At 32.6% G+C, this 25,860-nt stretch overlaps 2 protein-coding genes, 1 long non-coding RNA gene and 1 pseudogene across 6 annotated transcripts; 1 reads left to right on the top strand and 3 right to left on the bottom strand.

The window, feature by feature from the left end:
• Positions 1–4,482: 4,482 nt before the first annotated feature.
• On the bottom strand, positions 4,483–10,480 carry LOC107934417 (uncharacterized). Of its 2 annotated transcripts, none has more exons than XR_005921872.1 (3): positions 10,082–10,480; positions 9,800–9,933; positions 4,483–9,642 (listed from the first exon to the last, which is right to left on the bottom strand). It is a non-coding gene; the product is annotated as an uncharacterized lncRNA (long non-coding RNA). The 2 variants fall into 2 exon arrangements; XR_005921871.1 differs by having other exon boundaries at positions 9,795–9,933; positions 10,082–10,479.
• A 510-nt stretch (positions 10,481–10,990) lies between these two features.
• Positions 10,991–13,688, top strand: LOC121224268 (adenylate kinase 4). Of its 2 annotated transcripts, XM_041107195.1 has the most exons (6): positions 10,991–11,316; positions 12,226–12,371; positions 12,467–12,586; positions 12,703–12,870; positions 13,063–13,152; positions 13,443–13,688. In XM_041107195.1, exons 1-6 carry the CDS (start codon positions 11,205–11,207, stop codon positions 13,539–13,541), a joined length of 735 nt encoding a protein of 244 aa, XP_040963129.1. In that variant the 5' UTR covers positions 10,991–11,204; the 3' UTR covers positions 13,542–13,688. The 2 variants fall into 2 exon arrangements, with proteins under 2 accessions (XP_040963129.1, XP_040963130.1); XM_041107196.1 differs by lacking the exon at positions 13,063–13,152.
• A 1,688-nt stretch (positions 13,689–15,376) lies between these two features.
• LOC121224266 (cyclin-dependent kinase G-2-like) lies at positions 15,377–19,715 on the bottom strand (annotated as a pseudogene).
• On the bottom strand, positions 15,953–16,938 carry LOC121224267 (uncharacterized). Of its 2 annotated transcripts, XM_041107194.1 has the most exons (5): positions 16,866–16,938; positions 16,596–16,727; positions 16,447–16,491; positions 16,274–16,336; positions 15,953–16,164 (listed from the first exon to the last, which is right to left on the bottom strand). In XM_041107194.1, the coding sequence occupies exons 1-5, from the start codon at positions 16,872–16,874 to the stop codon at positions 16,111–16,113; spliced, it is 303 nt and encodes a 100-aa protein (XP_040963128.1). In that variant the 5' UTR covers positions 16,875–16,938; the 3' UTR covers positions 15,953–16,110. The 2 variants fall into 2 exon arrangements, with proteins under 2 accessions (XP_040963128.1, XP_040963127.1); XM_041107193.1 differs by having other exon boundaries at positions 16,274–16,491.
• Positions 19,716–25,860: the final 6,145 nt, after the last annotated feature.

Genomic DNA, 25,860 nt, shown 5'->3' with positions numbered 1-25,860 from the left:
TATTAATATTCTCAAATACATTATCATAACCCACATTATTTATATGAATAGCAATTTTATATATTTAAATTCATATAAATAATGAAACTGAATATTCAAATAATCATATCATATGTGCACCTCAATTTATTACATTTGATTTTATTTGATTTTAATATTTTTATCAATTTTTTTAAAAATTATTTAATTTATAAGTTTTAATATAATTAATAAATGTCGGTGCTAATATTGTTATCTATGTAGAAGGACGTGAGTTCAAATATATTGAAATATTTTTTTTTCCTATTTAAGGAATATGGAGAGATTGTATAAAAAATTTATAATTAAAAGATTGTGAATTGAGCCATCGATTCAACCATCGTCCAATTAATTTTCTGAAAAAATTCTTAATTTTTTTTGAAAACCCTAAATCGAAATAGTTGACCCACAAACTGATATGGACTAATTTATTTTGGCTAAAAATTTAGTTGAACCGACAATTGAACTAATTTTTATAATTTTTAATATTTTAATTTTTTTATTTGCTTTCAACCTGTTGGTTTGGGAACTTGCTGGTCAAACTAGTTTAAAATCGGTTCAATTGTCAATTCAATCGATTTTTAGTTTAGTTTAACTAGTTTGTACCGGTTCGCAGGTCAATCGATTTTTTTACCTCTCTCTAAACCAATACCTCAGCTTGTTTCCAATCTGATTAGCTGGTCCGATTCAATTTAGATAACATTGAATTTTGGAAAAAAAATTATATTTTTAAAATCATTTTTTTTACTTTTTGAATTTTAAAGAGTTTTTATTTTTTCATAAATTTTTCAACTTTTATGTTTTTATTTAAAATATGAAAAGAATATTTTTAAAAATATTTTTTATGTATTTTTAAAGGGTAAGGATCAAATTGACAAAAAATATTAATGTTGAGGGCTAAAAATTTTATTTTACCTTTAACGCTATTAACTTTGATGGCAATACTAGATGGAGGGACCAAACTTTTTAAATAAAAAAAGTACAAAGACTCAATTTCTCAAAACTAAAGTATGAGGACTAAATTTTAAATTTCAAAATAGTACAAATACCTTTTAGATATTTAAACCAACAAAAAAACTTTCAATTAGAGTAACTACAAGCCCTAAAACCATAAATCAACTTACAAGTTGATGCATGGATCTAACATTTTAAATATATAAATTTAACTTAAATTAATTACTTAAATTATTTTAAGTAAATATTTTATTTATTTTTAATAATTGATAAGTTGTAAATCCTAAATCAATTAATGGGTAAACATGTGAACCAACCAAATTAAATATATCACTTAAAATTAAAGAAATTTATTTGACATTTTGTCAGTGAAATAAAGGTAACAAATATCCATTCATGGGAAAATGACATGCGGGTAGTATTAAAACCTTGCTAATGGAATTAAATCATTCTACCAAATATGATCTCTAAAAATAAAATTAACTAAATTATATAATGATTTTTCTTCAAGTTTGATCACCATGACAAATTATTTAGATATCTTTTATAATTTGGCGTCTTAAAAAATGAAATAATATAAATTAATGTGCCACATAAAAATAACATATAAACAACCTCTTGACTTAGTGACATAAGTATTATGTTATAAGCATAAAAGTCTGAATTTAATCTCAAGTAACCACATTATCTTCTTCTAATTATTAAAAAAAGCATAAAAATCAAAGGCAAATCTAGGAGATGGCAGGCCCCCTTAACATGGAAGCTTACTATTTAAGCCCTTTAAAAAATTATACAGATATCATAAAATTATATATAAAACAAAGCTAGCCTACCCATAAAAGAAGAAAAAAAAACACGTGTTTTTTTAGTTTTAAGTTTTGTGTTCAATTTTTTGTGTTCATTTGACTTACAGTCTTTTTTATTTTTTATAATTTATAATAATTATTTAAGTTTAGTTCTAAACTTAAGCTTAAAATTTAATTGTGATTAATTATTAAGATTTTTAACATAATATTCAAGTCTTTTATTATTTAATCAAACTAATTATTAATTCGTGAAAATTCATATCATTTTATAGTAAATGAAAATATCTTAAATATACATAAAAAAACAAAAAAAAGCTTAATTTTTTTTCTTTTTCTCTTTCTCCCTCTCACTCACGCCCTAAGCCTATGGATCGATGGTGGGGAGGGGAAAAAAAAGAAAGAAGAGGAAAAGGATCATCCTTTCCTAGACTTCATAAGTTAACTAGGGAAAGTAAGAAAAGTTGAATATCTCTTGCTTCCCAAAATGCAACATTTCATAAGACCCTTAAAGCTTATTGTAGGGAAGAAGCAATAATGAATCAGAGAACAACTCTCATAAATCAAATTGATAACTATGGATTTAGAATTGCACTGTAAGTGTAAATAGCATCATCAAAATATAATTATCAAACAAGTAAAAAAATATGGAAGTAAAAGAGTAAAGATCTACTTGAAGTTAAAGTAGCATCAACGTCGTCGTGGTTGTTAGTGGCGTTAGGGTGATCAGTAGTGTTATGCTGGAAGGTGTGCTCATTGAAGAGGGTAGGGCCATGGTCATAGTTCGTTGTCGTTATCGTTAGATTCCCTCTTCTTAAAGAGGATTTAAATATTGATAATGGTGTTAGATTTGGTGCCGTAAGTGTAGTATTTTCGTCTATTTACACTTGTAATTTTTTTCCGAACAGATTGGTTAATAAAATAAATTCACGAATTACATTAATATATTTTATATAATTGTCCTCATGTAGTTTTTGCATGCAAAGCAAAATAGAAGTAAATATGAGCTCACTGGTTGTCTAATGTTTAAACTAATACTAAGCGGTGTTACGTGGTCGGATCGTATTAAATTAAACTTTATTTGATAATATGTTTTGATATAACAAATTAAAGTGTTTTTGAATAACAATTAAAATTGACAAAAAGACAAAAAAGAAACAAATCGATTACTTTCAATAGGAAAATAATTTTTCTCTTATAGAATCCAGTAAAGATTGTAATTCCTAGAAAATATAATTTATTCTTTGTTTATAAATTCTCACTAGTTTTTCGTAAAATAATGATAACTCAACAATCAAGAACTGTGTGTTTTTTAAGTCAACCGGTGTCATCTACTTATAGGGAGAGATACGAAAATATTGATTGACTAAAACTTTGAATAATAATATTTATTTAATAGAAAACACACTCCTACTAAATTAACTAAATTAATTTCTCAATTAAATAATTCTTTCAATCCAATTTTAATTCCTGCAAAGTCATGGCAACTTTAACGTTAAAAAATCTATGAGCAAGTATATTAAATTTTCTTATTCAATGGATTCACAATTACTAATTAATTTAATTATAATTAATTAAATAATAATTTAAAAAACTTTAAATTAATTCTCAAATCATTGTTATACTTAGAGAGAAAACATATTCATTTGTGAATGCGACCCATTTCTCTTAATTCATCGATTCCATTCATTTCTATCAAATTGGTTTTATATGCAATTCATTTTTTGTTTTAACAAGCTAGTAGAGGGACGGATTGGACATATATAATTAAGACTCAAATAATTTATAATTAATTTCTAATTTTTCGCCTATGAATTATAAATTTATTTAGTTACAAAGTCTTTCTACTAAAATATCGTAACTAAGCTCTCTCTAATAATATACCATTACGAAAGCTACTTAATAAATGCTCGTCTAATGACATTGCCATAATTGTGTTACCTTCGTAAGATATTTTTCATTTCTTTAAAATAAATTTATTCTTTCAATATGATCTTATTTTATCTCATGATAATCATTACATATTCCTTCATGAAAAGTCAATTATTATTAAATAGTAACAAGTCATTTATCACAAAAATAAATGACCTATGGCCATGTTTATTTTTTATCTATCATGTAATGCTGATGAAAAGATATCATTTACCTTTTAGTTGGGCTATAAATTCCACTATTGTAGAATGATGCTACATACTGCAAAAGTCACATACTCAACGCACTAGCTTTCAGTTCCTTATCTATTTGAGCTCAAACTTTTACTTACATCAAAATATACAAGTCACACATACATATATAGTCTCTCATCCATTCAGGATTAAGGTATGTCACACTATGAACGTCAAAAGTGAATAAATCTATAAACGAATTTAAGATCTATTCAACTTGGGTCCTATCCGTTGTACTATTAGTCCAAACAACCACATCTATGTCTCTATCTTTTGGGAGTCATCTGCTCCAATACTTAAGACAAAGTATTTTCCCAATTAGACTTGATAGGCAACATATTAGTCTTTTGATCGGTTTGCTCATTTCCAATTAGATTAAGGATATGCTTAGCTTATCTACTAATACAAGTCATTTTTTCGTATTACGACCCAACCACGTAATACTGCTTAGTATTAGTTAAACATTAAATAATTAGTGAGTCAATATTTACTTCCATTTTATTTTGCATGCAAAACTCATTGAAGACTATATACACAGAATATTAATGTAATCAATAAATATTTTATTAAACCAATTTGTCGATAAGTAGAAGTGTACAAAGATGAATATACTATACTTGGGACACTAAATCCAACACCACGTCAACAATCTGTTTGTGGATGTTAGTGGATTAACATATTTTAACAATAATAACTAATTCTAACAATTATATTAATTAGAGTGACTAAATTGATAAAAGAAATGAAGTGACCAAAATAGGAATGATGCTATTTTAGAGTGACCTTCGATGTAGTTTACCCTTTTAACTTATTAGTGAATATTGGGTGTAACAAATTCGAATAGGGTGGTTATTTAGTATACTGGTAGTGTATTTTTTTAATTCCATAAACAACCCTAAAAAATGGATCCTTTGCATAACTAAAAATAAAAACCCTAAAAATCTCTCTGCTCCCAAGAGTGCTTTACGTCAAGTTCTAGAGAAAGCAGTATCTTCTGCGGCTTGGGATGAAGGAAAGCAGTGGTGATGATAGAGAGAGGAGGGATGAGATCTCTCTCCTAGCAGAAGAACTCATTCAATTATCAGTCAAAGGATCAATGGTGGAACCAAAATCTAAACCAACGTTGATCTGCACAGTTTGGACTGGAAAGCTTTACAACCCAGAAAGCTTTAGGGCACAAATGAAAAGTATATGGAAGACAAGGAAAAAATTTGAGATCCAACGGGTGGGACAGAATTTGTTCTTGATAGTTTTTAATTTAGAAGATTTAGAGTTGATTTTGGAGGGGAGACCCTGGCTTTTCCGAAAAATATTATTTTGTTTAAAAGGCTAAATTAGACGATGGAAAGAGATTTGATTAGTCTTACCAAATCACCGTTTTGGATGAAAATTGATTCGTTTTTACCAGAGTTTGATAAGAAGGATCTCTTGCATGCAATTGGAGTTACATTTGGGGGGTCCTCAGATTTGAAATTACCGATGTTAGTTGTCAGCTCAAAATCAATTTAGATGTTCGGAAACCTTTACGCCAAGGTATTTTTGTCTCTAGTACTAATATTAATAAAACATGGGTTCCTTTTAAGTATGATAATTTGCCAATATTTTGTTTTGAATGTGGAAGAATGAGGCACGAAATAACAGACTGCACTAAAAAAATACCTGCAAGGAAAAGTAAAACCAGTATTGATCCACCTTACACATTGGCTTTAAAAGCTGAATCAAAATTAGTTGGCAGAGAAGGTATGAAGTTTAATGCTATGATGAAGAAGTTGGGGGTTCAAAGTTCTTATATAGGAGACAAATTAAGGTTGGTAGAAGGTTCTAGAGAAGTAGAAGGTGAATATAATGAGACCTGGGGAGCACAGGAAAATTCAGAATTGACGGTAGGGGAGGGGAAACTAAAGGAACAGGGATTATATAGGTCAATGGTGGATGAGATGGAAGATGGTAGTACGGTATCTGAATGTATAAGTGTCAACAACAAGAAGAAAAAGAGCCGGAAAAAAATAAAACCAGGGGCCACGGCGTTACAATCTACGATTGAGAATTGTATGAGGAAGAGGAAATTCCCAAAAGGAGATCTTGTTAGAAGTGAAAAGGTTATTAGTGAGACGGACGATACTAAAAGATTAAAATATGATAATGTCGATGGCAGTGGTATGGATTTTTCAGATGTAATGGTAGACAGTTCTGAGCAATCTGAAACACAATGTATTGAGATCGGCGGCTGCCAAGAGGCAAGCCGACCGGACGCAATGAAAATTGTTAGCTGGAATGTTTGTGGATTGGGGAGTCCACGGGCAGTAAGGAGGCTGTGTTTTCTCCTAAAACAACAGAATCCCCAATTGGTCTTCTTAATAGAGACAAAGTAAAACAAGCAGTGGATGGAAAAAGTTAGGAGAAGATGTGGTTTTCCTAATGGAATTGATATTGCAACAGAGGGTTCGCGAGGAAGATTATGTTTAACATGAAAAGGAGATATCAAAATAAGCTTACAGAGTTATTCTACGAATCATGTTGATGTTATGGTTAAAGAAGGTACTGATGAAGAGTGGAGATTTACGGGGTTCTATGGTTCGCCCTATGCTAATAATAAGAGTGATACGTGGAATCTGTTAAAGAAGTTGGGGCAGAATAGGAATCATTCATGGTTGGTAAGTGGTGATTTTAATGAGATTATGTATTCTTATGAAAAATGTGGGGGTGTACCTAAGGAGAAGAGTAGAATGGAGGTTTTTAGAGAAGTTTTAAAAGAATGCCTACTAGAAGATTTGGGATATTTGAGGGCTTGGTTTACTTGGGAAAGGGAAAATTTACCGAAGACAAATATTAGAGAAAAACTTGATAGGGGTGTTGCAAATGACAATTGGAAGCAGTTATTCCCAATGGGTAACATTGAGCATCTAACTTACTCAATGTCTGATCATTGCCCAATTCTTATAAATACAAATTGTGAAAATCCTTTTAAAGGCAATTCATAATTCAAATTCAAAGCGTGGTGGCTTATGGAGGAAACGATTGAGGAAGTTGTTAAAAATTCTTGAGAGTCAGGAAAAGGCACAGTTGCTGAAAAGCTTGAAAGATTACAAGCAGTCTTAAAGACTTGGGCAAAATCAATTAAAGAACAGCGAGAGGGGTTGAAGAAAAGACTTATAAAGCAACTTGATATGTTGATGGAGCAGGAAAGAACTGACGATACAATGGTAAAAATTCTTGACACTAAAATCCACTTGAACATGGAGATTGATAAAGATGAAGTTTACTGGGAACAAAAGGCAAGGGCAAATTGGCTAAAGGTAGGGGATAGTAATTCGACTTTTTTTCACAGGTTCGCCACATGTCGAAGGAAAATTAATACCATATCAAAATTAGAGTTGGATGGAGGAGGAGAAGTTAATGAAGCCAGTGAGATAAATGAAAAAGCTACTATGTACTTCCAAAAGTTATTTATGTCAAATGGAATCGGAAATCCTTCTTATCTTCTCACGGGCATTAAAAATAATATTCCAGATGAAATTAATAGAGTTTTGATGTCGAAATTTACAGCAAAAGAAGTCTATGAGCCTTTGAGAGGAATAGGTCCCACTAAAGCACCAGGACATGATGGTTTTTCAGCAATTTTCTTTCAGCAATATTGGCACATTGTAGGTACGAAAATTGATAACTTTTGCTTGGGAATTTTAAATAAGGGTGAAAATTTTGGACCTTTTAACCAAACAGAGATTGTGTTGATTCCAAAAATTCCTAAACCTACTAGCCTGGCTAACTTCAAGCCCATTAGCTTGTGCTCCGTTCTTTATAAAATGGTGGCGAAAACAATTGCAAATCGACTACAAATAGGTATTGGTAGATGTATTGATGCGGCCCAAAGCACGTTTATCCCAAGAAGGCTTATTACAGACAATGTGCTTTTGACTTACGAGATTTTGCATACATTTCGACAAAAACGCAAAAGGACAAAAGGTTATATGGCAGTAAAGCTGGATATGAGTAAGGCTTATGACAGGGTTGATTGAGGTTATATAAAAGAAGTCATGCTCAAAATGGGTTTTGCAAAGGAATGAGTGGAGCTGGTTATGAAATGTATATTTACAACTTCCTATGTAGTCAACACAAATGGGGGAGGTGGGCGAAGCCTTCAGCCAACAAGAGGTTTGAGACAAGGAGATCCGCTAAATCCTTTTCTATTTTTAATATGCAGCGAGGGATTATCTTCGTTGATGAAATTGGCAATGAAGGATGGATCGCTGAAAGGTGCAAAGGCAAGTAGAAGAGGCCCAAAATTTTCACATTTTCTTTTTGCAGATGTTTGCATTTTGTTCGGGTAAGCATTAGAGAAAAGGGCAAAAGTGCTCAAAGAAATATTGAAGGAGTATGGAAAATGTTCAGGCCAGTGTGTAAATTTCAATAAATCCACGATTTTTTTTAGCATGAATACTACAAAAGAAAATAAGAAAGAAGTCGCGAGAATTCTGGGGGTAAGAATTTCAACAAATATGGAAAGATATCTAGGTCTCCCGAATGTGGTTGGCAGACGAAAAAAAGAATCATTTCAGTATCTCAAAGAGAAAGTGCACAACAGAATTGAAGGATGGAGTACCAAAATGTTATCGCAAGGAGGCAAGGAAGTTTTTCTTAAGGCGATATTACAAGCTATTCCAACCTATGCTATGTCTTGCTTTTTATTACCTAAGTCTCTATGCAGAGATATAGAAAGCATTTTTGCTAAATTCTGGTGGAAGAAGGCCCATGGGAGAAGAGGTATTCATTGGTGTCGGTGGAAGTATTTGTGTCAATCAAAAGAAACTGGTGGTTTGGGCTTTAAGGATATGGCTAAATTTAACATCTCCCTCTTAGCCAAGCAATGATGGAGAATCTTAAGTAATCCAGATTCCTTATTAGCTCAAGTTTTAAAAGCAAAATATTTCCCGAATGTTAATTTCTTAGATTCTCGTTTGAGGAGTAATGCTTCATATACATGGAAAAGTATGTGGCCTACGAAAGGCATTTTAAAGGAAAGGCTGTGCTGGAAGGTAGGAAAGGGAACGCATATTTCAGTCAATAATGATTCTTGGATTCCAGATGTGAATAAGAGCAGGTTATTAGATTTAGCCACGAAATTTGAATGATGTTAAAGTTGCAGATTTAATAAACCAAAATAACATAACATGGAATAAAGAGTTGATATTTTCTACCTTTTCGGAGGATGTTGCTGGGAAGATTATTTGCATCCCGTTGGCAGATGAACCTCATGATGATTTTCAGGTCTGGAATGCAGAGGCGACAGGCGAATTCACAGTGCGAAGCGCCTATAAACTATTACAGAGTATTGAAGATGACCCTAGAGCTTACGCTTTACAATATGGCTATGAGGAATTTTACAAAAAATTGTGGATTCTTAACCTCCCCTCAAAAATCAAAATTACAATATGGAAGATATCGTGGAATTTCCTAGCTACAAGAGTTAACTTGCTTCAGAAAAAGCTAACTAATACATCAGTATGCCCTCGATGTGGAGTTGGATCGGAGAACATGGATCATCTTTTTCGGGAATGTCTTATGTCAATTTCAGTATGGAAGGAATTATCATGCAGAGTTTTTTTACACGAAAGTCAGATGGAGTTTATACAGTGGCTAACCTGGGTATTCGCGAAGAATTCAGCATCACAGTGTAGGACATTTTGCTGTGCATTATGAGTAATCTGGGGAGATAGGAATGATAGAGTGCACAAAAAAGTGAGTAAATCTGGGAAAGCTTTAGGCAGATTTGTTAACAGTTACATAGTAGAGTTGAATGAGATTGACAGGAATAAGACACAATCTTCTATAATAATTAGGAAATGGAGAAAGCCACCTGACCAGTTCGTGAAGATCAATTTTGATGCTGCCTACAATGGGAAGTGTAATCAAGCGACTGTGGGGATTGTGGCCAGGGATAGTGAAGGCAAAACTCTTCTATCATGTTCGGAGATCTATCAACAGGTGACATCAGTCTTCGCGGCCGAGGCGTTCGCATGCCGGAAAGCAACCAAAATCGGTATTGATATGAAATGAGAAAAAATCATTATAGAAGGAGATTCATTATCGATAATAAAAAAAAGTAAGTCAGATATCCAAGATAAATCAAGGGTTTGTGCATACATTACGGATATTCATAAGATGCTATCTGAAGTCAAGGAGTGCAGATTCGAGTATGTCCCAAGAGCAGTTAACACTCTTGCGCATATGGTAGCAAAAGAAACGATGAAGGCTAAAGTACCAGTGTACCTTGTTGGGGGAGTTCCGGAATATGCAGTAGATCAAGAGGAAAGGGATAGAGTGGGAGATTATGATTGATTAGGAAGAGAGAAGATGGGATGGGGTTAATTGAGAAGAGGGCTGTACAAAAAACGTTGATGATTAATGCCTTGGGAGTATGGAAACGTCTTGAAGAAGAAAGGCAGATGAAGTGACAAGGCGATGAACAGTTAGTTTTGTTGATTTGGTAAATTTCACAGCAGCATTTAAGGATTCTGAAATTTTCTGATTTGGTTTTTTTAGGACTATTTCGGTTCTGTTTACTATTTTATTATTTTATCTTTGAATTTATTAATAAAGCCCAATTTGCAGTTGTCTTAAAAAAAAAAACAACCCTAAAAAATTGATTTTTGTCTTTAATATATATAATAATTTACCACACCTTTATAGGAAACTTTTCAACTATTCTGTTTATGAAGTTTTTAAACTCCACTGATAGTGCATCAAATATTTTCTCATTTGAATAATGTATAAAAATGATAGATGTAATTAATATTTATAAAGCTAATTTAGAGCAATATATTTTTATTTTGTATTTTTTATCGTTGAATTTCAACTTTTGTTAACAGACATTTTTAACATTAATAAAATATTTTTATAATAATAATTTAATATTAAATGTCACACTTGTTTTATTTTAATGTTTTAATAATTTAATATTGCACTTTTACATTGTTTTATTTTAATTATTTTAATTAAAAATATTGCACTTTTAATTATTTTAATAAAAAACTCAAATATGGGAAACATGAAGTAGCGTGAAAGAGAAAGGGTAAAACAGTAACTTAAGAACAAGCCGGCAAAACCGGTGCTTGAGTTTGAACGTTGAAGCTTTGGTGGCTCGAAGTCCCAACCGAACCAATACAGAAGTAGAGAACGAAAGAAAAAAAAGAAAAAAACCTATCTTTTTCTTTAACTAGAAAGACCGTTTAAAACTTAGAACCAAAAACCCTTAGAAAGCAAAGAAATGGCGAGCAGTTCGGTGAACTTGGAAGAAATACCCTCCGAATCTCTGATGAATGAGCTTCTCCGCCGTATGAAGTGCGCCCCCAAACCCGAGAAGCGCCTCATCCTCATTGGTTCTCGTTTTTTCCCTTTATTTTTTTGACTCTCGCTTTATTTTTTTTTTTGCAAATTGGATTGATTCTTTTTATTTTTTCAATTCTTTCTCTGAATTTTTTTTTCTAGTAATAGCATTGGAAAATGGAATTTTCAGATCCTGGAGTTTGTTGAAGTTTGTTCATGTCATATTTTTTGTTCGTTTAGATAGAATTGCAAAAGAATGTACTCGAATTTTCAATGCTCCAAATTTAGCTTAAATTTTTTAACTCTATTTTATTAAACTTTTCATACAATTTAAATGAACAAATATGTCTCTAAAGGCAGAGTCAAAGTTGGGGCACTGGAAGAATTTCTAATGATTATTTTCTGAAAAAGTATGAGTGCTGGGAAATTTTGATTTTATAATATGTAAACCAATACTCATTGTTTACGTTTAGATTTAATAGAAAAAAAAAAGTCAACAAAAATGAAACGATTCTAATGCCAACATTGAACTTGTATATTCCTTGTGCATCACCTTTTGCCATGCAGAAGTGGTACTAGATTCTGCAAGGCTAAAGATGAGTGCCCCTTGTCGGGGTACCGTAGCCCATTGTTGATGACCTGCTAAGATATTGGTCTGTCTTTAGTTGTAGAGTTCCATGCAGCAATGTTCAGACAATCGCTTGATCCGAAGTACAAATCTTGCTTGCATAGTGTGTGGAATTTGGGTTGCTTGAAAGTGACTAGAAAGACACTAAAGTTTGGTTTTTACGTTCATTTTTCTCAGAAGTCTCAAATTGTTAACAGCCCGTATTGTGTCATAGCAGCATCACAGAAGCATGCTGCATTCAAATAGCATTCTTTACATTTCTATCAATTTACTGTCTCAAATTTGGTAGAAGGATGGCATGTTTGTGAGTACAGGGCAATCTTATGATTGACAGGTCCACCTGGATCTGGAAAAGGCACTCAATCAGCAATAATTAAAGATGAGCACTGCTTGTGTCACTTGGCCGCTGGTGATATGCTTAGAGCTGCTGTTTCCGCTAAAACCCCACTTGGTATCAAGGCCAAGGAAGCTATGGATAAGGTCAAATTAGTTCCCCTGCCTGTTCGGATTTTTTTAAATAGTTCTTGCTACTAGTTTGCTAATGACTAATGAGGTGCTTAGCTATTGTTTCTCAGGGAGAACTTGTTTCTGATGACCTGGTTGTTGGCATTATCGATGAAGCGATGAAGAAACCTTCATGTAAAAAGGGTTTCATTCTTGATGGGTTTCCCAGGACTGTAGCACAAGCACAAAAGGTGATACTTTGTCTATAATCTTTACACTTGCACCCGCTCTTCCCTAACCAGAGAACCTTGAATTTTCTTAATACAGACCATGCTTCTAATATGTGTTCTTGATCTTTGCTTTGCAGCTTGATGAGATGCTTGAAAGGCAGGGAGTTAAAATCGATAAGGTGCTCGATTTCGCAATTGACGATGCGGTCTTGGAGGAGAGGATTTCTGGTCGCTGGATCCACCCTGCTAGTGGTAGATCCTACCATACAAAATTTGCACCTCCTAGAGTTCCAGGTGTAGATGATGTGAGTCAAACATAATAACCCTCGTTCTAATTCTGTTTCTTTCAAAAATGCAAATTTGGTTACAAAGAATCTGGTGACAGCCTTTCCACCTTTTTCACCGGTTGACAAAGGCATTGTAAGTTAAGCAATTTTACTGGACCTTACAATGTCTTAATTCATTGCAAACTTTTTGGGTTCTTTATTCTCTTGAAAGTGACTGGGGAACCTTTGATCCAACGTAAAGACGACTCTGCAGCTGTTCTCAAGTCAAGGCTTGAGTCATTTCACAGACAAACTCAACCAGTATGCTTTCCTCCTTAACTATTTTTGGCAGAATGGAAAGATCCTTAATTTTTAAGCTATTTGAAATTCTGGAGTTACTAGAACGGAATAAAAGAGTTTAGTAGCAAGCTAATTGAGCATGTGGCATGGATGTTTGTTTTTATGCCCTAATTCCGTTAATCTAATGTGACATAAATGGTTCTTGTGACATCAGAAATGATCTTTCCTAACCTCTTTCGAAGTTGATGATGTTTTTTTAAGTAGTTTATAAACTGTCAACAACATTTTGAATGGTGGTGTTCAAAATTTAGGTGATCAATTATTATTCCAAGAAGGGAATAGTTGCAACGCTTCATGCCGAAAAGCCTCTTACAGATGTTACGGATGAGGTCCGGAAAGTACTCTCATGATGAAATTGCAATGAAGCATGAAGTTTAGAAGGTGCTTTACTCATGGAATGTTGCTTTACTGATGAAACTGAAAACAGATTTTTCTTTTTTGGGATTTCATGGATTTTTTTTGCTGATGGGACTCTAATTCATTATTATTTTATTTCATTGAAATTTTGACCCAAATGATCCGGCTTTTGACTGTTTCAGGTATTGAAGATATTTAAATAAATACTGATAGTATAGATTGACGACAAATCTTTTTTTTTTTTTGGTTGTTTTTTCGTCGAAATGTGCTGTGTTTAGTCCCTTGCAAATCAAAATTTGTTGTGACCATTTTACCTTATATGGCTTGTGAGGGTAGAGCCTATTCAGATTTGTGTAAAATCAGTGGTTTAGTGATAATTTTTTTTCCATAAGTCGCTATGACTAAATGGCAAAAGAAAGTTGTTGCATAAATATTCTCATGATATATACATTTTTAAAAATCAATAAACAAATATATTAAAGAAAACGATAATTATAATCTAGTATTAACCAATATTACAAAATGTTATAGTAAAAAAAATCATATTAATTGAATTTTAACTTAATATATTTTAACTTAGTTGATATCATTAATATTACAACATGGGTTTAAAAAGGTTTATACGCATTTTTTCTCTGATATAAGATATTGGATGGGAATTATCTGTAGAAATAAAAATTGCATAAAAATACAAATTAAATTACCATATTAGTTTTATTGAATAATTCGGGATAGGCGAATTTTTAAAGTATAATCAATTTCGGAATTCAATGGCATGCATGCTAGCTGATTTTTTTTATTAGAGTTCAAATAAGATATGCAATTTGATGAATTATATAAAATAAAGATTACCCATTTAAAACTGCTTCTAAAAGTAATTAACGGTCAATACAGGTAGAAGACGTGTCAAATTTTCAGTAAAATCCAGCCCAAGTCGGAGCAACAGGATAATAACCCCGACGCAGAAGGCCAAGGGTAGAAAAGATCAAAATCCAAAATCATCATCACTATTTTCAGCAGCGTTAATTTAGAAAGTACTGTAAAAAAAATACTTGTAAAAAAAACTTTTGAAAAAAACTTTTGAAAAACTTAGTTTAAAATTTGAATGTTCAACATTGCTGTCAAAAAGTACTTTTGAAAAATAAAATATCTATTTTAAACATCTTATCAAGTAACAAATATACATTTAAATAATATTTAAATTAATTAATATTATTATATTTTAATAATAATATAAAAAATTATTATAACTTGTTAATATTTTAATATATAAAATATAAATTGTAAATATTTTAATATATAAAATATAAATTGTTTATAAAATTTAATTAAAATATATAAACTATATTTTAAATATTCAAATATTTATAATTAGTATTTTAAAAATATTTTTTTATTTTTAATTAATGAATAACACAATTGTAAACAATTACTAAAAAAATACTATGTTATTAGAAAGGTAAAAAAATAATTAAACACTAATTTTTGAAAGAGAAAAAACTAAAATTTTTAACTTCTCCTTTTCAACTTTTTTTCAGAAAAATACTTCTGAAAAGTTAAAAATTTCCACCAAAAACAATTTGTTCTTCATCATTTTTCTTTCAAAAGTACTTTTGAAGTCAGAAATATTTTTTCTAAGCAATGTAAAACTGACCCTTCTTAGAAATACTTTTTCTAAGCAATGTAAAACTGACCCTTCTTAGAAAGGCTTCAATTAGTTGAATCTATAATTGGATCACAGCAAAATTAAATTTGTAAAAATAGATCATTTTCAATATGTTGACTAAAAAAATTCAAAAGATGGTTATGCTTATTTAGTGCTCGTAGAGGCAAGGCAAATTATAAAAATCCATTCCAAGATAACGTTAATTTTGAAAACAAGGTTTATGCTGGTTTGAAATGACAAATATTTTCTTTTCAGAAGAGGAAAATTCCAGGACCGCACTCGTTAGCACCAACAGCCCATAGTTCAGAAGAAAAAAACCTCGACGAACCAGATTGCCATACCTTCAAAATTGTATGTATTACATCAACTGTCATTCCTTCGACATTCATGGCATCCATCAAAATCATACGGTTCTTTGCGGTTGCTTCCTTCCTTTTGACGTTTCGTTCATCCCAAAGGAGAACCAAAACACCCCCCAGCAACATAAGTTGGACGAAGCACGGTTCACGTATGGAAGATTGATGCAGCATTGAAATTATTTGAGTATTTAGAACACATTGTCCGTAGAGCCTTCATTGTTTTCTTTTAGGAGAGAAAATAGAAAGCAAAAAAATAACGATCATATGACATTAAAATAAGACAATTTTGGATATACTAGCATTAAGAAGTGGATGAGAAGAGGCATTGTTTTAAACCATGCATGACAAAAGCTATAATCTTATATTTCTAAATACCAACCGTTTTGAGCCATCTCCTAAGTTCGGTATTGAGATATCCGCTTGTAATCAGTTAAAGTGTATCTTGCAGAAACCCAACAAGGTAAACTGTAAGAACCACATTCATGGAAGAACCGAGAAATAAAAAAAATAGAAGACAGGGTGAAAGAACAAGAAGCCTCAGCAAATAGTCGGTGGTTCTATTATCTTTTCTCCAGTAACATCTGCATGCTCCTGTGCGTCAATGTCACAATATACGATAACATATAAATTGATAACTGGTTATTGTTAGGGAATTAGTCGATAATGCACTGAGTTACTCTATATGGAGTTGATGCCTTACTTGGACGCTACATGATAACGAAAGCACTTGCAGACTCTGAAGTCCTTTAGCTGTGCTGCAACACTTGCAAACAAAGAACAAAACAGAGAGGAAACAACGAAACAAATGGAGACCTCACAAATTGAAAGATCAACTACTTTATTCACAAAGAACCTTGAGCGTCCAAAACTTACTAACAGGAAACAAAGATGTTGTACACGCTTCCAAATGTCGGTGGACTCTTGCAAGCAATGTGAGAAAATTGAACGAAACAATGTGAGCAATTATAGTTTTAGATTGAGGGAAAAAAAAGGAAATTTCAAATGTGGTTAAGAATATTTACATGGGTTACATTCTGATAAAGTATCAAGGAGATGAAAATTAAAGATTCAAGGTAAGGTCGCAGCTGATGACCTTTACAACTCATCTGAAAATTATCCCAACTAATAACCGGACCATGTAAGGCTACATGTGCCTGTCAAAAGACTATATCAGTTTCTCCCACTCATTAATTTGCTATGAAACATGCAACTACAGCATCTCACATTTTTGTCAATATCTACTAAAACAATTATCATGAAAGATATCAGAGTGGCTGAATGAACCAGCTTGCCTGTATCATGACACAAAATAGATGAAGTTTTTTACCACTGCTGCATCAAACTGGGATCCTTCATGACCACTACAATTGCTAGGTAAGAATGCGGTGCTAATATTTTGGTTGTGTCCAGCTTCCACAAATCAGGCAAGGAAATTGTTCCATTCACACTTTTGGTGGGAAAGTAGGCAAGAAATCTTTAGATTTTGGCAGGGGAAGCTCCCGGAACCAATCATGATTAAGAGCATCATCTGCTGTTATTCTCTGAACAAAAAACGGAAAAATCTATTATAGCTGAAACCAATACATATAAACTACAAGTTAAATTAGGGCTTAAGTGAGTAAAATTACTTTCTCAGGGTCATAGGTAAGAAGCCTGTTCAACAGGTCAAATCCAGCATCAGAAAGAACGGCAGATCCAGTAAAAGATGCTGCAGGAAACTTCTTGCGCAACAAGTTATACCTGGAAGAAGAAAACAAAACAACTACTCGTTAAATTAGCCCCATGACTAGGTAATTAATAAATATTGAACATATTGTAGTCAAAAGAAACGGTAGTTATTTAGATGACCAAAGTAATTGTCCAAAGAGATGCTTACGGTTGCTTAGAATAATTTGCTTTGGAACCTGGTAATTCAGAAAACCCAGGCCAAATCTTCTCACTTGGAACACCAAGAGTATCAAATATCTGCAACCATAAACCATCATCATAAAACATCAGATATTTTATAACAAGATAAAAGAAAGTTGAAAGCTTCAATAGAAACAGTAATTACCTTGCGAAGCTGATCAATTTCACTTGTCCCTTTGAACAGGGGTTCCTTAGCTAACAATTCAGCCATTATACATCCCACAGACCACGTGTCCACGGCTGTTGAATACTTCTTTGCTCCAAGTAAAAGTTCAGGAGCCCTGAAATGCAGCAATCAAAGAAATATATTTTCAAATTCAAGAACTAATAAAATTCATAATAAATAAAGAATATAAGTACAAAGAATGTTACTTACCTATACCACTGAGTCACCACCTTGGTTGTGTAAGGCTTAAGAGGGCTCCCATACTGTCACGCCATACCAAAGTCACATATTTTGAGTTCACCTTGATTGTTCAAGAGAAGATTGGATGTTTTCAAATCCCTATGAAGTACCCAATTATCATGAAGATATTTCACACCCTCCAGTAGCTGTAGCATCAAACATTTAACATCACTGGTACTGAATCGTCGTTTCATCGAGTCCATTAGCCACTTGAGGTCATGTTCCATGTACTCCATAACCATGTAAACATTGTCATGGTCATCTACAACAACTTCTCTAGCTTTCACAATCGAAGGGTGATGAAAAGACGCAAGAATATTAATTTCTCTCAGTGATGTCACAGGGAAACCATATTCTTCTAAATCTCTTCGATCAAGAATCTTCACCTTCTTCAGTGCCACAATTTCTCCTGTCATCTTATCCTTAGCTCGGTAAACAATACCATATGTACCTTCACTTATTTTGTTCAATTTTTCATACTCAAAAACACTTCTGCAACCATGAAGCATGTTCATACAACCTCCTGCTGGCTCTTCAACACCTAAATCTGACTGATCAACAATAGCATCTTCATCACGCATGTCATCAATGTCCATCACATCACCAGAGTCCAACTTACACTCCATGCCTCCATCCTCACAAGCAGACAGTACACTGCTGCTTCTTTGATCAGACTCTGCCCTATCTACTTCCAACTCCTCTCTTTCAAGCTCTCCACTCTCAAGACTCGAACTCCTCCTAATCTTTTCCTCAGTTAGAGATCCATCTTCATCATCACTATCAGAAGCCCAACGTGATGTAAATATGTTGGGTGCTCGAACATTTTCTTTTCCAATCAACTCTGGTTCTTGTTCATCATCCTGGCATTGCTGGTCAGGCAGTGAAGGAGATAAAGCAGCACCAAAATCAGACACCAAAGACTTGGATACCATACGCTCCACTTCTTTGATCATGTTTGCAGAGAACGGTTGATGCTTATAAACCTGATTGGAAACAGTATTTGACACTTTGGAAGGTGAAGAAGGAGATGACAGAATGGTAGTCGTCACAACATCCCTGTTCTTGGATGAAATTCTTCCTTCTTTGTCTTCCAGGTCCCATACAATCGGGGAAAACTTCCTCTTTTTTTCCGGGGGCTGCTGAACCCCATCATCCAACATCTGTTTCACATCATTTTTAACCCTGGCAACATCGTCTAACCCACATCTCCTAGGACCCAGATCGAACTTATCCTTATTATTAGATGGATAATTATATCCATTCTTAACGGGATTTGAATGAACGTGGCCCCGATTCAATTTCTCAACATCAATTCTCCTCCGAACATCAACTCGCCCTGCCGCCATACCAATCAAGAACCACACAACTCTTCTCAATAAAAAGATTCAAGACAAAGAAAACAAAATCTCCAATAAAACGCACAAAACAAATATCCAATTACTTTCTTTTTTCTTTTTTTTTAGGGTTCGTAAAAAGAATAAACCCTAGATATAAAGACAAAGTTTAAAAAGTCAATCAATAGAGAGAGGAACACAACAATTACACGTAGATTTCAGATATGGAATTCAAACAAAGATGAAAAAGGTAAAATAAAAAAAAAAGCGCTGACAATCAAATCAAAACCCTAGAACATGAAATTTTTGTGCTTCTTTTGGCGGATCTGATCTGATCTGATCTGACCTGACCTCGATAAATCAGAGGTAATTGAAGATCTTACCAGAAAGAAGAAGAAGGAGGAGACGGAAAGCAGACGCAAAGAAAATCAGAGAATCGGGACACAATCTCTTGAAGAGTTTTTGCTTTATACGCGTTGCTTTGTTTTCAAGCCGCCCCTCGTCCCCTTTATAATATTAATATAAGAAGCGCGTTGGGAGGTTAGGACTTTAGGGCTTTTATTATTTATTTCTTAAGTCGGTGCCCGTTTCATTTTCGAATGGGCTTTGAAGTTCCAACCCAATAAATTTATTTGTGCTTCCATATTTATTTCATATAAGATTTGATACAACGTTTTCCTCATCATTCAATCATTATGTCAAATTTTATTTATTTTTGTTGAAATCTAATTTTCCATGTAGACCATACAAATTAGAAAATTTTAAAAAAATGTCAAGAGTATTCATCTACTAATAAGCATAAAAGAAGACGATGAAATCAAAGCTTTTACCTCTTTCCTTCTACCTGCTACTTCAACTAATTCTTCAAAAATAAGATTTCTTTTTCTGAATTTATTTTCCATACGTATATTTAATCATTTATATAGTATATGCTTACATATTATATTCATTTTTATTGTTTTTCTCTTCTTCTTTTTTTGTTTTTGATTGAAAATTTTATTTTATTATAATTAACTCTAAAACTGATTTATTGTGGAGTTATAATTTGTTGATGCTAACGCAATATTAACAAATAAATATTTTGTTGGCAACATAGAGATATATATATATATATTTAACATTAACTAGGAAAATTTAAATCGTTACTTGGGTTTAATTTAGAATGTTGTTGAACATTAACTAAGCAATTTAAAATCATTACTTGGGTCTTGGAACTACAGAACAACAATGATTTTCGCCGACGTGTAAATTATTCGCACCGAATATAAAAGCAAAATATAGAAGTGATGAATCAAATTTTAAATCAGATTTGTATTATATTTAAGTAAATTATGTTATATTGGGGTTTTGATGGTTGTTAGAATTAACAGAGTTTTATGGGGACAAAAGTTTTTTTATATGCTTTGGGTTTGCGATCAAGCATTTTAATCATGGTGGGATAGTGTTGCAGTGTTGTTGTCCGTCTAATACAGAATTTTATGGTAACAGACTTGCAGTGTTGTTATCTATCTACGGTGTGTGTTTTGGTAACTGACATAAGATGTTTCGATATCTGCTTTCGATGTTGTACCTACTATAGTAGTTAGAGGTTATCGTGGTCGGACTGAGCCTAGATACAAAGTTTTTAAATATTGTCTCTACTTATGCTTTAAATATGGACTTGCATTTTATCCAAACCCAACCCTATATAAAATAGGGTATTTCAGGTCCAGTATGTTAATTGTTTTTTTCTTTACAATTAAACAACTAATTATATAAAGAAGTGCTTTGGATTCCACCGCTAACTGCGATCTCCTATTGAATCCTAACCTAAAACCATAAGGCAATATTTATAATCAAACCAGTTTTTTAGGCACGTTTGGTTTAGGATTTGGGAAATTAGTAGCAAAGCTAATGGAATCCAAAGCAAAACGTTCAAGTGTCAAAACAAATTAAAGCATCACTTTAACCAAACTTTATATTTCAATTGGGTTTAGAATTTGGGTTTATACTCTAAATTATATATAGTCGAGCCTAGCAAAATTGAGCCGAGTTCGGGCTATAAAAAATTCGCCTAAGGCCAAGCTCAAATGGACAACATAACAAAGGAAGAAGCAATATAAAAAAGGAGCAGAGTCCCCAACTAATGTAATGGACAACATAAAGAAGGAAGAAGCAACATTTGAATGGAAAAGGATGCTTCACAAGTAGGGGTGTGCATTATTCGGTTAAAACCGAATTTTTTCGGTTAACCGACCGAGTTCGGTTAATCGGTCGGTTAACCGGAAAAATTCGGTCGGGGGTCGGTTAAGTTTTTTTGGTTTGTTCGGTTAACGGTTAAATCGGTTCGACACGGGTCGGTTAACCGAAAAAATTCGGGTAAACCGAATTTACACTCTAGGCCTACTCCTCCCAATTTAAACCCAGACCAATTTAAATCTAGCCCAATTTTCACAACACCCCTGGCCCTAGAACCGTAGAACATGGGTTGCTGTCCATTAGGACCATTAGTTTACCATTCCATTTGGTCCACTTCTATTTTCTCAGCAGCAGATTTTAGTCTTTCACAAATCACAACACCCCTCCAGCTCCAGCCCTCCTCCATTTACAAAGCTTTGCTCAAAACCATTCATGGTGGGTGTAATGCTATAGTGAGCACTTTCGGTGCATGAAATCTACTACGATGTATATATTTACATTGACAAATCTCCCCCACTGTTCTTTATTCGAAAGAAATGGAAAGTCAGCATTGCTTTAAGCATTGATATAAACTGCTTATTGAATTGATGGAAGAAATTTCAGACAACTTAATTACAAATCAACAAATGGGAAATTAAAAAAAAAAGAAACTATGAACAACCTCCATTGAAGAACTTGCCTAGAAATAGTCCTGTTGATCTTGAATTCTGAGAATGATTGCGCTTCACACCAACTTTTGAGCAATAGAGGCACTTCTGCAGTTGTAGGATCTTGTTCTCACTCTTTACCTGCTCAAGTTTTAGCCGTAACCAGTTGATGGTTTCTCTATTCTCATTATTCCTTCTTAATAGTTCTGCTTGTTGCCGTAGATTCTCCTCCATAAGCTTTGTAAATTGAAACCATGTACTCTCCTTTTCAAACTCTGCAGCTTTAGGCTTAAATATTTTCGGGTAATTCGGGTAATTTGGGTCATTTTCGGGTAATTCGGGTAATTCAGGTAATTCGGGTAATTCGGGTAAGTCGGGTAATTCAGGTAATTCGGGTAATTCGGGTAATTTTTAACCAAAAATGATCAACACATATTTTTCGGTTAATTCGGTTAACCGACCTTATTAACCGAAAAAAATTTCGGTTCGGTTAATTATTTTTAAAAAAATTCGGTTCGGTTAACGGTTAAAAAATTTAGGAGGTCGGTTAATTCGGTTACAAGAATTTCGGGTCAGTTAACTGGTCGGTTAACCGACTGAACACCCCTATTCACAAGCTTACAATGTTCACTTTTATGCTTAAACTGGGGTTTAATGTTGTGAATAATCCCTCTGCTTTGTGGGTTAGGATTTTTCGATCAAAATATGGGATTAAAAAAGATCTACCTAAAAATATTTGCTCGAAGTAGGTGTTCTTTTTTATGGAGTGCCCTCTCTGAAGAATGGCCTTTACTGAGAGAGAATTTGTTATGGTCTGTTGGAAATAGGGCTAAGGTTTGTTGAATGATATGTTTATGACTTGTGTGTCATGCATATGGAATAAGCGTGGAAAGTAAAGAAAAGCAAATGAAAATAAAGAAATTCGGAAGAGTATAAAATGGTTTAAAATCCTATATTGCTAAGGATAAAATGTACAAGTGATGATGTGGATTTATTTACCTTGTGAATTGATAAATATAGCCACATGAGCATTGTGATATCAACATTAAATTATTCTTGACATTTATAAATTACATATTTGAAATGAATGGACATGATTAAAGTGTGGTTATGTATAGATATTTAATAATATATTAATTGAAAAGTGGAAAATTGTATTGAATTGAATTGTGATTAAAATTGAGAATGATTTGAAATATAAAAAAAAATTTGAATACCCAATTAACTAGACGGGTTGAGTTGGATATCGATGTCATGCCATAGGATCAAAAAAAAAATTGGGGATTTTTCGGCTTGGCCGAGAAGACACTAAAGTCATCATATTTCTTCGAATTATCCGAAGAGGCACTAAGTGCCGTTCTAGTGTGTTTGGTTGGAATCTGTGTATCTGCCAAGGTCTGAGTCTTGTTAATAGGGGTAAGCAAATGAAATTATAAAACTAAATGAAGAAAGGGCTTCTAGTTAAGTGGAAAGAGAGGAAATAAGAGCTCGATTAAGTAAAAAGAAGAATATTATTGAAAATGAAGTCCAAAATAATATAAAAACTAGAAATGTTAGTGATAAGAATAGATAGAAAAGGATGATTGAAAGAATATAGAAATGATGAAGTTCATGATCAAAACAAAATAAGGAAATTTCGAGGACGAAATTTGTTTTAAGAGGGAGAGAAATGTAATATCCCGAAAATTACTACAGTAAGAAAGTAGGTATCCTTGATATAGTGAAATGAGGAAATAAAGTGAAAAAAAAAGGAAATTTTGAGTTATGACAACATTGGGAAGTATATTATGATATATTAATTTAAGAAATGATTAAATCGCAAAAGTGAGAAAAGTTTTGTTGATTAAGAGTAAATACTCAAAATTTGAGAGCGTAAAGTGTAAACATGAAAATTTGAAGGACCAATGGTGCAAATATTTTAAGGGTGAAATAATCTAGAAACTAAGGAAAATGGATGAATTAGAACCAAATTGAAAAGATGAAGAATTTTGAGGGATTAACTCGCAATTTTACCAAATTAAGTGATGACTCAAGGATGGAATTTTTAAAGATTATAAAGGGAAAAATGGTCAATTAGAAGAGAGATAAATCTAGAAGGCAATGATGATGTTGGAGATATTTTAGATTAATTAAATAAATATTAGTTTATTAATATTTTATTTGATTTTTAAATATTATTTTATTATTTTATTATTTTATTTAGTATATATATAAGAAAATAAAGATGAAGAATCACCATCCCACCATTTTTTCCCATGCACCAACGTGAGAAGAAGAGAGAAAGAAAGAAAGTTTTGCTTTCTTTACAATTTGGTCCTTCTACCAAAAATTCACCATTTTCACCTAGAAATCAAAATAATTTCCATATCCATCAAGAGAGAAAGATAACAAGGAGAATACGGGGAGCTAGAATATCAAGTTAGATTCAAGAAAGAGAAGCTGGAGGAGAGAGAAAATCAAGTTAAAGGTTGAAACTAATAGGACAAGGTAAGAACATCAAGATTTCAATATATTTTTAAGTTTGATATTATTGAAAAAGCATAGAAATGATTTTACAGTAGAGTTTTCTTATATAAGATCTTATGTTCTTGATATATTAGTGAAGGGAAACAAGTGAAAGTGATGAGAAATATTATAGAGAAAGGGAATAAGGGAGTTATAAACTTAGTAATCAACATCTTGCACTAAAACAGTTTGGACAGCAGCAGTAGGTTAACTTTGAAAAATCACCATAAATTGTAGAGATCGATTTAGAAGATGAAAAAAATATGAAATTAAATCTTATTTAGTCTAGTTTCTCATAGAAGAAATGGTGTAAGTAATGGAATTGTAAATCATGAGATATAATAAATTTTCTGAGACAATGTCAAAATGAATTCGGATTCCCCTGTTCTGACTTTGGAAAATCATCAAAAATTTGAGAAAAATAATTAGGGGCTTAAATTTATATGTTTAAATCCTTAATTAGTCTACTATCAAAAGAAACAAATGGTAACATCATCCGAATCCCGTACGAGGAGATAATTAATTTTTAGTGAAGAAGGGTTGAAACTGTCAGACAACAGAATAGGGATGACTTTAAAGAATAAACTGCACTTATTGGATAAATCATAAATTCTTAAAATTTTATGGTAAGAAGATATGTGAGTCTAGTTTCATATAAATTTATTGGATCTTAATTCGGAGTTCCGTAGCTCAAGATATAAATAATTTAGTGACTATGACTCAAGTGGACAACTTTGAATGAACATATAAATAAATGGTGGAATTATAGATAATGTTACATAAAGTATGTTATATACATTACGGATGTGAAATGGAGAGGAGGAGGAGTAAAATATGTGATTATTCAACTAGCATGAGATTTCATTAAGACTAACTAATTTGCATGTTTTAGGTTCAGGGACTAAATTGAATAAAAGTAAAATTTTAAGGGTAAATTTGTAAAAATATAAAAAAGTGACCAAATTGAATGAAATGAATTGTTTTATTATTTAAATTAATAAATTGAATGAAATATTAATTTAGATCAAGATTGGGTGTAACACCTCTTACTCGAGACCATTGCCGGAGTCAAGCACGAGGCATTACTTAGCTTATCTTACTAATTCGGAGCTTAAAAATTTACTTTGAAAATTAATTTCACTATTTACAGCAAACCTGTCCAATCGCGCAGCAGTTACTAAATTAATTATAACTCGAGCTACGGAACTCCAAATTTAATTCTGTAATTTTTCCCTGAAACTAGACTCATATATCTTCCTACCATAAAATTTTTAGAATTTTTGGCTTAGCCAATTAGTACAGTTTATTA

This window comes from Gossypium hirsutum, chromosome D12 (genome assembly GCF_007990345.1).
Source record: "Gossypium hirsutum isolate 1008001.06 chromosome D12, Gossypium_hirsutum_v2.1, whole genome shotgun sequence".
NCBI classification, from domain to species: Eukaryota; Viridiplantae; Streptophyta; class Magnoliopsida; order Malvales; family Malvaceae; genus Gossypium; species Gossypium hirsutum.
Note: the sequence above shows the minus strand (reverse complement) of the source record. Positions and strands in the feature narration are given on the sequence as shown.